The 15,832-nt window shown below is 41.4% G+C and overlaps 1 protein-coding gene across 1 annotated transcript; it reads left to right on the forward strand.

Moving 5' to 3' along the window:
* The first annotated feature begins 613 nt into the window (after positions 1-613).
* On the forward strand, positions 614-15,567 carry farsb (phenylalanyl-tRNA synthetase subunit beta). Its single transcript, XM_046388462.1, has 18 exons — positions 614-764; positions 1,213-1,268; positions 1,488-1,642; positions 1,752-1,824; positions 1,970-2,085; positions 2,854-3,004; positions 3,095-3,203; positions 3,472-3,542; positions 3,637-3,698; positions 4,343-4,394; positions 4,487-4,548; positions 4,803-5,010; positions 5,116-5,196; positions 5,499-5,591; positions 5,923-6,040; positions 6,555-6,707; positions 13,972-14,119; positions 14,573-15,567. The coding sequence occupies exons 1-18, from the start codon at positions 707-709 to the stop codon at positions 15,339-15,341; spliced, it is 2,535 nt and encodes an 844-aa protein (XP_046244418.1). The 5' UTR covers positions 614-706; the 3' UTR covers positions 15,342-15,567.
* Positions 15,568-15,832: the final 265 nt, after the last annotated feature.

The raw sequence follows: 15,832 nt of genomic DNA on the forward strand, positions 1-15,832 counted from the left end.
AAGTGTTAGTTCTGTGACATTGATCGATGTTTTCCCGATGATTTCTCAAACAAGTAAACTGTTTAATTTTTTAAACTAAAATGTTAAAGGGTGAGTGAAGGTAAAGTGAAGGGTGTCCTCATAAGTGCTGTTGTCCAGACATCATACTTCACTGTATATCATTTCAATCACGACACCTGAATGGAGCTGAACTCTGTCTGATGTGAGATCTGATTAATAGTTATAGCTATATCTGTACGTAAAATTTTAAACCTTCAAAACATTGTTCTGCATATTATACTGCAAATAATTTATTTTTAAAATCTTATTTTCAAGATCTTTTGCATCACTGGAGAGCTGCATGACTATCTTAGAGGCTAATTTACTATTTTTTAAAGGAGATAATCAGTTATAAGTTTAGTGTTATCTTTAAAAGAATCGATATTAGTTTTGGTTCTTTTATCAGTTATTAAATAAAATGTGTTTGGACAGAAAAAAAACAAATGAAAAAAATAAAGTTTCCGTTGTTTGATTGTGATATTTAAAATAACATGCATGTACATAAGAGACCTTGTTTCGGACAGAATTTACAACGCTTGTCTCAAATGAATAGCACTACATAACCTTTGCAAAAATCTAAGTGGTTTGCAATCAGGCACCGCCCTAGACAGCTACAGCCGGCTGGAGGGGTCCTTTTCCACTGGGCTGAGGAGGATTAGCAGCCAACATGCCGACTGTCGGACTAAAAAGGGATCTTCTCTTCAAAGCTTTGGGCAAAACATATAGTAAGTTGCATGAAACGCATATTCAAGTAACAAAAACATACACACATATGTGTCTGACAAGGAAATGTTCTTTTGGTTCTTAAAGATGGAGGAAGTCAACTCATTAGCCTGATAGCAGCACGGCAGCTGCTCACGAGCAACTAACTTTACCTTTTGTTCTGACCTTACTGTAACAATCTTGAGGAAAAAAATTAAGACATTTAATTTAACCTCGTGCTGAATACACTATTCAGCGTTACCTTTTGTGCTGAAGCTTAATTGCAATAAGAAAGTTGTCTTAATGTATTGACACCTCTGTGTCGACGTGATTGCATCATTTCCCTCACGATCTGTCATTTAAATGTGAGCTGTCTGCTGCTTAGGAGCAGCAATGGCAATATAGTGGGCACTAGATACTATTCGGTATGTCAAACTGTTTCCAGTATTCACTATTTGCTTTTTGTTTTAGCTGATGAGGAGTTTGACGAGCTGTGCTTTGAGTTTGGACTGGAGCTGGATGAAATTGTGAGTAAGCTTCGTTAAAGGAAACCAAAACACAGTGCATCCTAGTATGGGTCCCTTTTGCTAATTACAGCAGAACTTTGTCATAATGTACAGTTTGACTTATAGCAAAACATATATAACGTCATAACGTTTGAAAAGACATAAATGTCTGTGTACATCTGTGTCAAAAACGACCAACTATGAGATGTAATGGTGACCTCAGCTCTCACCCCGTTGCAGACCTCAGAGAAGGAATTAATCAGCCGAGAGCAGGGTGACTCCAAGGCATCAGGAGCGTCTGATATCATTCTGTACAAGATTGATGTACCAGCTAACCGCTATGACCTGCTGTGTCTGGAAGGGTTGGTCCGTGGACTGCAGGTCTTCAAGAATATGTGAGTGCGGTATCTTTTATGAAAGAACTAACACACTGTTGTAATTGCTTCTCCATTGTGGGTGTAGGCTTTCTTTGTTGTTGCTACTGGGACTGTATTTGTGTTACAGGTTGGAGGCACCTCGCTACAGACGTGTTAGCCCAGCCAGTGGGGAGCCCCAAAAGCTGATTATTACTAAGGAGGTGGGAGGCAATGTTTCTAATTTTTTAATGGCAAACAAATAATTTGTGGGCTGAAGCTATCCTTAGTTTTATTTATAAATCAAATAAATCATTGTATTACCATATGGTAACCACTTAGTTTGTTACTAATGTTTGTTCTGTGCAGACGGCAGCAGTGCGACCCCATGCTGTGGCAGCAGTTTTGAGAGACATCACCTTCACACAGGAGCGTTATGACAGCTTCATTGAGCTGCAGGAGAAACTCCACCAAAACATCTGCAGGTCAGACCTGCTGTTAATACCAAGAACAGCTTCATAGCTGAAATACTTTCAGTCACCTTCTGCTGATTCATGCCATTCAAAAGTAACTGCAGGAAATATTGCTTTCATTTATGTAAATGCCTTGACTTCGGTAACTCTGTCTTGTACAACTTGAACATCTCAAATTTGTTTCCGACACTTAGCTGCGAACCTGCTTTGAACAGTTCAGTGGAAGAACCATACAGATGATACAACGCATTTACATTTATTTATTTATTATTTGGCTGTATCATTTGTGTCAAGTCATTTTGTTAGCAATTAACTTACAAGGTAATCCCATGAAAATCCCATCATGGTGGCACTTTCCTGAGATGTTGCAGCAACTGCATCTGGCACTTGTGTTACAGAGCAGGTGTAGCTAATTCTCAACACAGTACAGGCTTTTAGGATATTGTATGAGCAACAAGAGCTGATTGTTTTCATATTTGTTTAAATCTCCTGATTACTTTCCAGATTAAATCAATTGTTTAGTTTATAAAATGCCAGAAAATAATAAAAAAGAATGTGCATCACAGTTTTAGGTCAAAGAGAAGTCTTCGTATTGTGTTTTTTGTCTGAACCACAGTATAGATACTCAGTTTACAGTGATGTACGGCAAAGAAAGAAGCAAATTCTCAGCTTTAAACTAGCTGGAAACCTTAAATCTTTGCCGTTTTACCTAGAAAATGTCTCAAATGAGCTTTTAAGGAAGCACCATTTTAATGTTCTTCAACTGTTGACTGTGTGCAGGAAGAGGAGCCTGGTGGCCATTGGGACCCATGACCTGGACACCATCTCTGGTCCTTTCACGTACACAGCCAAACCTCCTGGAGACATCAGCTTCAAACCCCTCAACCAGACCAAAGAGTACACTGCCACGCAGCTCATGAGCCTCTACAAAGTGAGCAGCCAATTGGCTTGATGTAGGTTAAAGGAGACGTTTGTGTGTTTGAGCGCTGCTAACCTCGTGTTGTTCTTCTGATTCGTACAGACAGACAGCCACCTGAGGCATTACCTTCACATTATTGAAGACAAGCCTGTGTACCCCGTCATCTACGACAGCAACGGCATTGTCCTGTCCATGCCTCCCATCATCAACGGTGAGCACTCTTTCTGTCTTGATGTGTCTGCTTTGTTTTCTGTCTTTATCAATATTTTATGAGTATTTCTCCAAAAGTTTGGGCTTGGAAACATATCAAAGATCTGACTCACCAGCTAGCAGAATTAGATAGTTTCAGGCTTTGGAAAACAGCTTTTTAAGGAATCACTACAAGTTAAGCTACAAGTTTTAAATTAAAAATGAACTTTAGAATTTCAAAATGATATGTGTGTGTGTGTATATATATATGTCTATCTTATATTTTTCAGGGGACCATTCAAAAATCACTCTAAAGACAAAGAACGTCTTCATTGAGTGCACGGCCACAGACCTGACCAAGGTACAACTGAGAGGAGAACAGAGGAGTCGCATTATATGTTGTTCAGTTGATGTTATGCAGGGAAACAGACTAACTTTGACTTTGTTCTCTTTAGGCAAAGATTGTGTTGGACATGATGGTGACCATGTTCAGCGAGTATTGTTCGCAGCCTTTCACGTACGTAGCGTATCTGTCTCAAATGCTAGGTTTTTGTCTCAAGACGGGGACAGACAGTGACCGTGATTCCACTTCACCATTTTGAGGCGGTGCCACTCATATTTCTCTCTGTGGTTTGAAAACTTGAAGCTTTTCCACCTCTGGCCACACCCTACTTAGTGATGTCACAGGGGCTGTTTACCGTCAGCTGTCAAATTTGCCAGCCAGAACTAATTTAAAGCCTTTTTGCTTCATCTTCCAGATTCAAAGATTTGCTGATTTACTTATGAACTTCCTTTGTGTTTTCTCTCGCTGAACAAGACCCTGCTTTGACATTGCTGATAAGGGTGTGGCGATCACCATCTCCCTGTGAATTAGCTACCATGAACCATGTGTGTTTCTTTTTCATTTTCAAACAGAAAGACATATGCCCATCACCTCTAAATAACAATAATTGCTTGTCAAATACAAAACTATTCTTCTAAATCTTTCATTTCTCTAATGGGGGTTTTGTGTTATATCGGCTTTGTTCAAGATACTGATTTGTTCTTTCTATATTAGGTGATGGAAATATAGCAAATTTCATCATGAAATAACAACAAATCGCTGGAGTGTAAGAATATTACAGTAAGGCCAATGTTTTCTTTTACGGCTTGCTTTTTCAGGGTAGAGGAGGCTGAGGTGGTGGTCCCAGATGGCCAGACCTGCAAATACCCAGTATTGTATTAACTACAATCCTTTTTTAATCAAATGTGACCTGAACTTCTTCTGCTCTCAGCTAATTCCCTGCCCTTGTTTCCTGCTGTTAGGAGCTGGCTTACAGGAAGGAAAAGTTGTCCAGCGAGTTTATCAACCAAAAAATAGGCATCAAGTAAGTCATCAGGATCGTGAAAGCACGAGAAACAAGCAAATGAGATGTAAAACACCTCCAAGTTTGTCAAGATGCACTTTAGTTTGCTTTTTGTCAGTTGTCAAGTTTGTTCCTTTTCATAATTTTCAAGTTAATTTGTGTTTTTAAACTAAACGATGATGGAGTGTAACCTGTCTTCCAGCCGGCTGCTTGGTGTCAGCGTATCTGTAGCAACATTTTTAATGAACAGCATTTGCTTCATTTTCTCCTGACAGCGAATCAACTGAAAACGTTGCTCAGCTCCTGACTAGGATGTGCCTGCTCTCCCGGCCGACTGGTGCTGGCGATGAGATCGAGGTTGAGATCCCACCAACACGCTCAGACATCATCCACGCCTGTGACATCGTGGAGGATGCCGCCATGGCTTATGGATTCAACAACATCATTCGCACCACACCACGCACCTACACCATAGCGAACCAGGTGCATGGCTTTCCTTCTGCGAGTGTGACATATATGCAACCAAATGTCATTGCATCCCATCAAATATGGTTTGTGTTCTTATGTATTTGCTTTGTTTGTTCACAGTTCCCATTAAATAAACTGACAGAGCTGTTGAGACAAGACCTCGCAGCCGCTGGATTTACAGAGGCCCTCAACTTTGCCCTGGTAAGAAAAGATGCACAGACACAACATGTAAACACATGAGTCTGTGGGTCTTCCTACAAATGAACACAGTGCATAAGCAGTAAAAAGAAATGCTCCTCAATTTAAAACACTCAGGGGTCTGGAAGCTACACCTGTGCTTGTTCTGGCAGGACAAGTAATTAATGGTGGTAAATGTTGGCTAATCATTGCAAACTTTGGGTAAATGTTGCTGTAAAATGGATATTACTGAACATTATCCCAGAAAGTTGAATGTTCTCGTTTAAATGATCTCAAAGGAATGTGTCCCTTCTCTCTCCCTGTAGTGTTCTAAGGAAGACATAGCAGACAAGCTTGGAAAGAAGATCACAGAGACCAGAGCAGTTCATATCTCCAACCCCAAGACAGCTGAGTTCCAGGTAAAGAAGAATATTCTATTAATGAAACCCTACAGTACCTTAATGTTTGCAGGTTGATATGCTCTGCAAGGGAAATCATATCCAGGGAAATCATTTGGATGTTGTATTATTTACTGTCATTTAAACTACTCTAAACTAAATTATGAAAAGTACTTATTTAATGAGAAGACTTTTATGCAGCAATGTTTTTGAAATATCAAAAAAGAACCAAGTTATCAGCGTTTCCGAGCTTTCATAAGTTGTAGTGCTGTTTTTCCAGAAGAGGGCACCCTGCTCCTCTCTAAACGACTGTAACCGCGTATCCAGCTTCAGCATTCTTTGTCACCACTAGGTGGCGCGCACCACCTTGCTGCCAGGTCTGCTGAAAACCATAGCTGCCAACAGGAAGATGCCCCTTCCCCTTAAACTGTTTGAGATATCTGATGTGGTGCTGAAGGATGAGACCAAAGGTAGGCGTCTGCATGTGTGAAGTGATGGAGAAAATCATTTAGTGTTGCATAACACATGCATGCTGTACGTAACACACCGTTCAAGCTGCTTTAGAAACACTGTTACCTCACTGATATTTTTACACTAATGCGCACAGATGCTGGTCAAGATGTAATCTGACAGTGTTGATGAAAAATGATTAACTACCTTCTTATTTGTTTTTTTTGTGCTGCAAAAGTCTCTTAAACATCATTTAGAGACACAAGGATGTTGACTTCTTGCTTGCAATGATTAAATGTACACACTTTGGAGAATCTGAACAAAGAGTCTTGTTATAATCAGTTCTGGTAAAGAGCTCATCACACATGAACCATTTTGTCTTTCATAATTTTATCATTAATGAAAGCAAAAACAAAAAAAGCGTCATCTTTGTTTAATCAGCAGGAGATGTGTTTTTAATAAAAACCCAATATTGACTTGATATGTTAGTAAGTCATTGGCACTTGGCTCCCTCTCCCTCATCCCAACAACCAGATGTCGGGGCGAGGAACAGCAGGCGTTTCTGTGCCGTTTACTACAACAAGAGTCCCGGCTTCGAGGTGATCCATGGCCTGCTGGACCGAACCATGCAACTGCTGGAGGTGAAGTCGGTCCGCGGGGACGGTTACCACATCCAGGCTGCAGACGGTAAGAAGCCTCGAGAGGGAGGGCGGTGGAAACAAATCTTCAGACGTATAGGGGCGTACTCAAGAGCTGGCTTTGCTGCTAAATATCTTAAGACTGGATTAATGCTGAGAGGAGAAAAAAATACCCCTATTATTATTAATTACCCCTAGACTGATGATGGTGAATAAATGAATGTGGGTCACGTGAGGCTAAAAAGCAGATTTTGTTGAGATTATGTAAATCTGGCGTATGACTAGCAGCGACTGCATCGTTGTGTTCGTTACCAGGGCATCATGCATCCTGTTTTATTGATGGGTAATCGTTTCCATAGCAGTGACATGCACAACTTTAAAATTAATTTGCAATGTGGGTAGTTATTATGGGTCTATGGAAGGGGATCAACATGTAATATTGATGGATGTGGCAGAGCTGAAGGCCACAAATATCTGCGCGTAGTTTATTAATCGCATACTTTGTTTTGATGAAATAAATCTGATGAGCTTCAGAGCTTAAACAAGGTCATTCATGCAGCTGTAAATGTAATCACTTCTTTGACCTGTGCCTCACTGTGTTGTCACTGGAGCTACACTGATCAGTCGGAGGATGTTGACTTACTGCAGAAACGTCAGTATTGTCAGCTGATAAGTGACAAAAAATTGTAGACTTTGACACTCCAGACTTTCGCTTAGAGTTTATTTTACTGCCATCAGTTCATAGTCTCATAGTGACCTCATAGGGTCATAGTTTAGAGTACTGACAATTTCAACCCCCCCCCCAAAAATAGTAAAATGTCATCGCTAGCCCGGCAACAATTCATCAATTAGTTGTCACTTGTTAAATTAATCTGCTGGTCTATTTTGACAATAGATCTCTTGGTTTGAGTAATTGTTTAAGAAGAAAAATTCTAACTTCTCTGATTCCAGCTTCTTAAATGTCTTCTGGTTTCTTGACAGTAAAATGACTATCTTTGGATGGTGGACAAAACAACATTTGCGGACATCATCTTTGGCTAATCCATTAATCAGTAAAATTATGTCCTTATTAATCGGCAATGAAAATAATTGTTAGTTGCAGCAGTGTTCAGTATGTATGCCAATCCTAATTTTTTAAACCCAAATCTAAGAGATCTGTGGTTCTGGATCTGTTTATTTTAAGTAGAAAATCAGCCAGTGTATTGTTACACCATCCTAAATATTGATATTGACCCTCAAAGTCTCGCATCATCTGGGTAATAATTGCGATAGCTATTAGATTATTGGATATTGAAATAAATTATAATTGAACTGTTTATCCCTTTACACAGCAGCATTATAAAGATTCCAAATACACACAGTCATACGACAGAATCATCAAATAAAAGTGTGAAGTGTGTCTGTCCTTCACGTTTCTTCTGGTCTCATCTGATGCGGTCTTGTATCATCCTCTGTGCCATGTACTCAAGCTTACACTAAACACATGGGGCTTACAGGCAAAATTGCTAACATAACTAACAGCTGCTTTCGTGTGTGCCTGAAGCTCAAACTAATTGACCACTTCTATCTAGTAAAGTCATACTGTTAGCCTAATTAGAGGTTGTGTGTTTATAAAAATTACACCTTGCACTGTGCAGCGCTCACACTTTGTGGAGACTTCATGTTCTCCCGCCTGTTGAAGGAATGAGCACAACTGATTTTCAGTTTTAAGTGGTTTTATTGTGGACAGGAGAAATTCAGGCAAGTGCACAAATAGAAAACTTTACAGGATGATGACTTAGTGTAGTGATAGTAATTTTATTGATAGTTTTTAACCCATTTGAAATAGAGGAAATGACAATAACAAGCAACAAATCAGTAAATAACTCTGTTCAGTCAATGATGGAAAACCAAATAGCATTGAAGTACAGTGTACTGTTACCATTTTGCTCCGTGAGAATCAAAGTGTCGTATCAGTGATTGTGGGTTGCGTGCCAAGAACTCATTTCAGACAACTTGACTGCTTCTCTAATGATGACATGTGCCTGAGTAAGAGTGTAAGTTCAAGATCGTTTCTCTGAAGTCAGCATGAATGAGATGGGCCGGTCAGTCATGCTGCATCAGCTCTTCGCTTTTGCAAGACTTTTGATGAGCTTCACTCTGAAAGGCTATTTTGCTTTTTAATGGAGAGCAACAATGCTGTAAACTTCCACAGTGTTGTTTGTATTCCCAGCAGAGTCACGTTAACCAGTGGTGGCATGTGACTGGCACAATAATACTTGCAATGAAGTTGTGTTTAAGCTGCAGATCAGGGTATGACTCAGTTGGGTTTCATTGCTTTATTGCATCTGATCCTTTCCCATGAGATTAGTAATGAGAAAGGTTTAATTCTACAGGTTGAAGCACAGCACAGGCTCAGACAGACGCTCATGCAACATTTCATTTTCGATTCATCGCTCAGTCCTTCCTCTTTCCATACTTTCTCTCTCACACTCCAGCCTCCTTCTCTCCTCTCTCCTTGGCTTGCATGTTCCAAGGTGACACTGCAGGGTATCCACTCAGGCTCTTTTTGCCCATTCAGACTGCAAATCAATGGGCTCAAGTATCAGCGAATGAGAGCCGTGAGGAGAGGGGAAGGCAGACTTGGGAGGAGAACAAGGGATGGGATGAGATGAGAAGGGGGTTGGTGGGGGGGGTGGTGACAGGAGAGCGACAGAGCGACGGCTGGAGGCGTAAGCAGGAAAGGCTATGAGAGCGTGTAAAGTCTGCAGTGTGGGAGAGTGCATGGGAGTCACGTCACCCACTGCAGTGCTGAGCAGCGAGACAGACTGGCACATACACACCCACCCATCTATGGGTGCTCAGACTGTCCATCTGACAGGCACACACAAACACACACACACACACACACACACACACACACACACACACACACTTAAAAGGGAGCTGAAATGGACATGCTCTCACAGCACGCACTAATGCACAACACACTGGGCACACACTTCCACTCAGTCTATCATCTCTACTGTTTTTTTTTTCTCTCTCTCCACGCTGCATACACCATTAGCCTAATCCCCACACACACACACACACACACACGCACACAGACACATATATGTCAGCGTGTCCTTAACCCCATTACTAGGTCATGACCCCTGTCTAAGAGCTCACCTGACTCAAACACACACACACCCTCAGGATGTGTCCATCAGCAAGGTGAAACAGCACTACAGATAAGTCACCGTCACTCCCAGTACAGACAAGGAGAGTGGCTGAGGGAATACATGTCAGCTGAGTTTCCTCCACTCAGCGGGCAAACGGGGATGAAGTAACGAGTCAGGGGATCAGGAGTGGAGGAAGAAAGCACTTAAGAGACAGATGCCTGTGTTTCACTTAACAGCTGTGTCCAATGCAAAGTCTTGGCCTGTACAGCCTTTGTTAGGAAAGAGAGCATGTTCATGTGACTCTTTGGCTTCTCCTCCGTAACTCCGTATGGTTTTGTTTTTATATATATATGCACTGTAAATGTGTATATTTAAACCTGCAATAACTGAATGGAGCAGAAACAAGATGTGAACTCATCATTTTTAAGTTGATATGGCGAACATGTTAGCAAGCACTTTCGTACGGATACTTTTCTTGTGTGTATACATTCAGCAGTTGCAGAGAAACATTATTATTCATTGGGTGTCATGTCTGTGTCCATCTGATGAATATTAAGTCCAGTATTCATTCTCTTTTAATACTGTACCATTTTCTGGGTGATATGTCTTGCTCTTGAGCTGCTAAAGACTTTACTCTGTTCACCAGCTAGTCCCTGTCTGCTGTTTGGTGATGAGCAGGTGGTGTACAGTGGGTTTTTAGTTACCACATATCAGACAGAATTGCCAACTCATTTGTCTCTGTTTCCATTTTCAGTCTGACGTTGCCTCCACACAACAGGTTTTTGTGGGGGAGGGGCATTTGATTTCCCATAAGAAAAGAATATATTGCCATTGTTATTACTCCTTCTTACTTACTTATTCCTTCAGCTCTGTTTGGACTGCCGGCAGCACTGATTGGATCAACTGCTTTTTCAGCTGAGAGTGGGCGGATTCAAAAGTCTGGACAGACAGTTTTTCGAGAAAACGGCTGCCTGTTGCAGCCGAGAACAATGCTGTGAGAGCAGGGAGAGTGAACCAAAACAAGTTGCAGCCGGATGATAATCAGTCGGAAGAAACGCTCAATAAAGCTGTATTAAACAGAGGGAAGCTTCAGATTTAGGTGATCATTTTTTGGTGTGACCCATTTCACATTGTCATTTGATACAATGATCATGGTACAGCTGCTTTAAAGGATAACTCCTCCATCATTGTTGTAGGTATAAAATAATGACATTAACCTCACAAAGTTAATCTTGAAACATTTGGTCATACTGTTCTAAAGATTTCAAAAGGACCAAGAAAAAACAAAAGGCAGATTATAACACCACAACCCAGTCTGCTGTGCTGTGAACATTCATCACAGTTCACAGACGCACTTGTTCAAGTCAGAAAGTTTGGAGAGACAGACTCAGATATTATTTCATAGGACTTGTTGACAACAATAAAAAATATAATATATGGCCCACCCTGGTTGGCTGCGTGTTGTTTTCCCCATCAGACTAAGTGTTATCGACGGCACTGCATTCCTATATATCAGCAGTTACTTTGGTCAGCACGCTGTTAGCAAAACCAATAGAGATGACGGCAAAAACTAAAATTAAACTGGAGTTAAACTGGAACACTTTGTGGCATTTTTTTCCAGATATATATTCTCTTCAACACGAAAAACTCAACCCTGAAACCCATACTAATCATCCACTGAAGTCACTTAAACCAGTATCATTTCAGGTGTGTTAATAGCTCCCTAATTCATGATGAGTATTAGTTTTTGTTGCTTTAGAACTTGGGTGCATTCTCTGTCCAGTTGTCTGAAATGGAAATAAATCCGATGGCAAAGTGATGGCAGCATCAGGCAGTCATACTGTCTGCAACAGTATAACTCTCCTTTCCACTGAAAGCTTTACTGAAAGTTGGTGAGTGGGCGGAAAGTGGCCTGGCTCAAGTGTGGGATTTTCATTGACTGATTGGTTATTTAAGATGTACCAGAGCTATTTATATAGTTGCCATGGCATCCCGCCCATGGTACAAGTAGATGACGTGTGAACCGACGCAAGCACATTCCACCAATTTTATACACCCAACAGACACAGAACCGACAAGTCAAATAATGGTCTTTATTTCAGTTCAAATGTCCCTGCCTTAGTGAGTGTCTCTCTCTCTCTCTCTCTCACTGTTTCTCTGTCTCTCTCTCTCTCTCTCTCTCTCTCTCTCTCTCTCTCTCACTGTTTCTCTGTGTCTCTCTCTCTCTCTCTCTCACTGTTTCTCTGTGTCTCTCTCTCTCTCTCTCTCTCTCTCTCTCTCTCTCTCTCACTCACGCACTCACTTTCTGTCTCTCACTCACTCACGCACTCACTTTCTGTCTCTCACTCACACTCAAGCACACACACATTTGAAAGAAAGTACAGACCATGTGTTTTGCAAGCCTTCATACATAGTGGCGATGCGTGAACATCGAAGCAGTGGGCTCTGGAACCCATTAGCAAGGCAGCGTGGGAAGAAGCGGTGCACGATGGGAAAATGCCATGTCTCTGTGTGTGGGGCCGTTGTCATGGCAACCCCTGTATCTTGTTAAATCTCTGACAAGTCTGTCTTTCTGTCTGCCTGCACGTCAGTGTTTCTGAACAAAGTGAGCAATTGCTTCTCATATTGACATGCGCTTTCATCTCACTGTTGATGGAGGCTCTTTATTCCCTCTGGACTGAAGTGACCTTTACTCTTGACATTGATTCACAAAAACTGGAGCATCAGATTTTAATCAGAAAGAGACGTGTATGCCTGTTTGCATGTGTGTGCATGCACTTGTCTTTCCACGCTTGTGTGTGTGTGACTGAGACAGAAAATGTAATTATGGCCTGCAGAGGTAGTTGCTTTGGAGTAATGACATGTGGCATTTTCACATTAACGATGTTCATTTTGCTGCTTTGTCAGTGATGGATATTGAACCATAGCAATCTAGCTCATTTCCTGTCCAAAACTTTTTTTTTTCTTTTTTTCTTTTTTTTTTTTTTTTTTACTTCTGAAATGGCTTTCATTGGAAAAACTATCTGGTACACAGGAAGTGATGCCTTTTAGGCACTGGGTTTGTTTGGAATAAATTAATGAAGAGCTGATGTGGGTAACCAATGTGGGTGAACAAATAATTACCAAGGGAAAATCAAGGAACAGGAAAGGCAGCACAATACCGCCCACACTATGTGATTGACTAATAATCTCTGTGAAACAATGTGCAAAAACCACTAAGCTCTTTGACAGTAAGGAAAACATCGGTACCTCAAGTAAAATGAATGTTTCAGTTGCAGTTAAGTGCAAAACCAGTGGAGTACATTGCACGTGTACATGTTGCAACTATATAGTGGCAGAAACATCATCCAAGAAGCAGGACAAACAGATGGCATGTTACATAGTAACACACTGGTCATATACAGTTTGCCAGGATACAAACAGATTGCAAACAAGTGGAGGTGATAATTGTTGTTTTAGAAAAAGGAAGCTACTGAAGGATGTGATTTGCCTTGAAAGTAAGAGAAGAAGTCAGCGCCAAGGTGTAGGTGTTACCCACTAAATGACATAACCTGAAAATCCACTTGGAACAGTGGTTGGGTGTTGATTATATTGATACTGATACTGCTTAGCAATACTGATAGTTTCCACAAATTGGTGCAAAAAATAAAGACTCATGAAAAGGTCCAACAGTTAAGACATTAAGAGCTGTATGATCATCTCCCTACAGTTGAAAGTATTTAGAACCATAAGAAAATCTAAATTGGTTATCTCTGGTTGTTAGGACAGCTCACACTATGTTCAAACTTAGACTACAGGGCAGTTAGCAGCTTGGTTTGGTAGGATACCTACAAGCTGCTGAGCGTTCCTGCCCTGTCTAGCAATGGAGAATGAGCAACAGAACATTTTGCACTGTCAACCATGACTGCAAAGCACAGACTGTAAACACAGTTACGCATTGTCTAACACTGCTTTGTCATCATTAGGAGATGGTCAGAAATTTGAAAATGTCAGGAATGAGTTAATGCAAATGCTTGTACATAAATACAAATAAGTTTGGAGCTCATCAATATGTCTTTACTGACAGGTCAGGAACCAGTACCAGTTTAGTTCTGGTTCTTAATACCCATCCTGACTGGTGATAGTCCATTGCATATTTATTCATATTCCTCTCTGTTTTCCTTGTCTTAGATTCCACCTTTTTCCCTGGTCGCTGTGCAGAGATCTTTGTCCGCGGAAAGAGCATAGGCCATCTCGGCGTCCTCCACCCAGACGTCATCAACCGCTTCGAACTGACCATGCCCTGCTCTGCCCTGGAGATGGACATCGAGCCCTTTCTGTGATTTCTCCTTGCTAAATTTAAATCCCAGCTTAAGAATACATAGTTTATATTCTTAGATCAAAACAGTGAGATTTATGTGGAAAATACTTGAGGCTTAAATCATTTTAAAAGAGAACGGGTGTTCGCTTTTGTGGTTGAAGTGTGCTGAAGTGTGATTATCTGTTAAGCTGGTGCATGAGAGAACAAAAGGACCAAACTGCAGCCTTATTATGCGGAGCTATTGTGTTTTATATACCAGTAACATGGCTTTTTTTTTTTTTTAACTGAAGTCAGAAGAATTAAAAATTAACAAGACTCCATTGTGTTTGTGATGTGAATGGTGTACATCTGTGTGTGGGCTTGTACATGCATGCCTGTTCTTAATTTAGATTACTTGTGCCTTGGGGTTGGTGCATGGTAATTAAACTCAGTGACTCATTACCTGTTGCTTTGTTGCCTTGGTTCTTCCAGTGGCCACACTGCTGAAACCACCCTCACTCACGAGGTCCCCATGCAGGAAGTCTTCAAGCACAAGCTCCCCACACAAGACGAATCCTTGCAGGCGCCTTCTTCCTGCCCAACTAACACAAAAACTGTGTTTGGTGACATGAGCACGCCATCCGGCCTTAAAGCGCTCAACGATTTTCTGGCGGACAAAAGCTACATGGAGGGCTTTGCGGCATCCCAAGCTGACACATCAGTGTTCGATGCCATCCCTTCTGCTCCTCCACAGACCTTCTGCCACCTCAGGCGTTGGTATAACCACATCAAGTCCTTCCAGAAAGAAAGAGCCAGCCTCCCATCAGCTAAGATTCAGTTTGTCCTCCCAGCTACACCCACCACCTTGACAAACAACACCAGCGACGATGACATCGACCTATTTGGCTCGGATGACGAGGCAGAGGCCGTGAGACTCCGGGAGCAGCGCCTCGCTGAATACACCGCCAAGAAGTCCAAGAAACCAGCTCTTGTTGCCAAGTCCTCCATCTTACTTGACGTCAAGCCCTGGGATGACGAGACAGACATGGGCAAGCTGGAGGAGTGTGTCCGCAGCGTCAGCATGGACGGACTGCTGTGGGGGCAGTCCAAGCTGGTGCCGGTGGGCTACGGCATCAAGAAGCTCCAGATAGGATGTGTGGTGGAGGATGATAAAGTGGGCACAGATATGCTAGAGGAAGCCATCACCGCCTTCGAGGAATATGTTCAGTCTGTGGATGTTGCTGCCTTCAATAAGATCTGAATCATACTAACACAGAATAAATTCACTGAATGGTATCATCTGATGTTTTCTGGCCTTGGTTCAAGATGCATAATGTAGTATGATACACAATGTTCAACCACTACTCCAATGTCCATGCAACACAACTAAAACTCAGGTCCTTCATTTGAAAAGACTGTTTATCATTTGATACAAGTACAAACGATTCTTGACTTTAAACATCCAATAAAGCCATTCTGACTTTTGACTTTTGAGTTCTTTGAGTCTTTTTTTGAAATACTTGTTGTTTATCAGGTAGCAAGGACAGACTTGTCTGTTGATGATTAAGTGTAAATTCAAAGGGAAATTGTTGCAGCCAGTAGCCTCCCATATGAGAGTGAGCTGTGCAGATAACAAGTCGTCTTGTAAAATTCAGTCTGACAGGTGCTCCGGCATTCCTTCAAACTCCACTGTAGCAAAGGGAGGTTAACTCTTTGATTGCTGCTCAGCCAGCGCTCAAGATACATTAACCG

The sequence above is a fragment of the Scatophagus argus genome, chromosome 5, assembly GCF_020382885.2.
Source record: "Scatophagus argus isolate fScaArg1 chromosome 5, fScaArg1.pri, whole genome shotgun sequence".
In the NCBI taxonomy this organism is placed as follows: Eukaryota; Metazoa; Chordata; class Actinopteri; family Scatophagidae; genus Scatophagus; species Scatophagus argus.

Coding starts and splice junctions, on each gene's coding strand:
- farsb (XM_046388462.1), top strand. CDS start 707: ATGCCGACTGTCGGACTAAAAAGGGATCTTCTCTTCAAAGCTTTGGGC. Junction 1,643..1,751: donor CTGCAGGTCTTCAAGAATAT/GTGAGTGCGGTA, acceptor TTTGTGTTACAG/GTTGGAGGCACCTCGCTACA. Junction 3,005..3,094: donor AGCTCATGAGCCTCTACAAA/GTGAGCAGCCAA, acceptor TGATTCGTACAG/ACAGACAGCCACCTGAGGCA.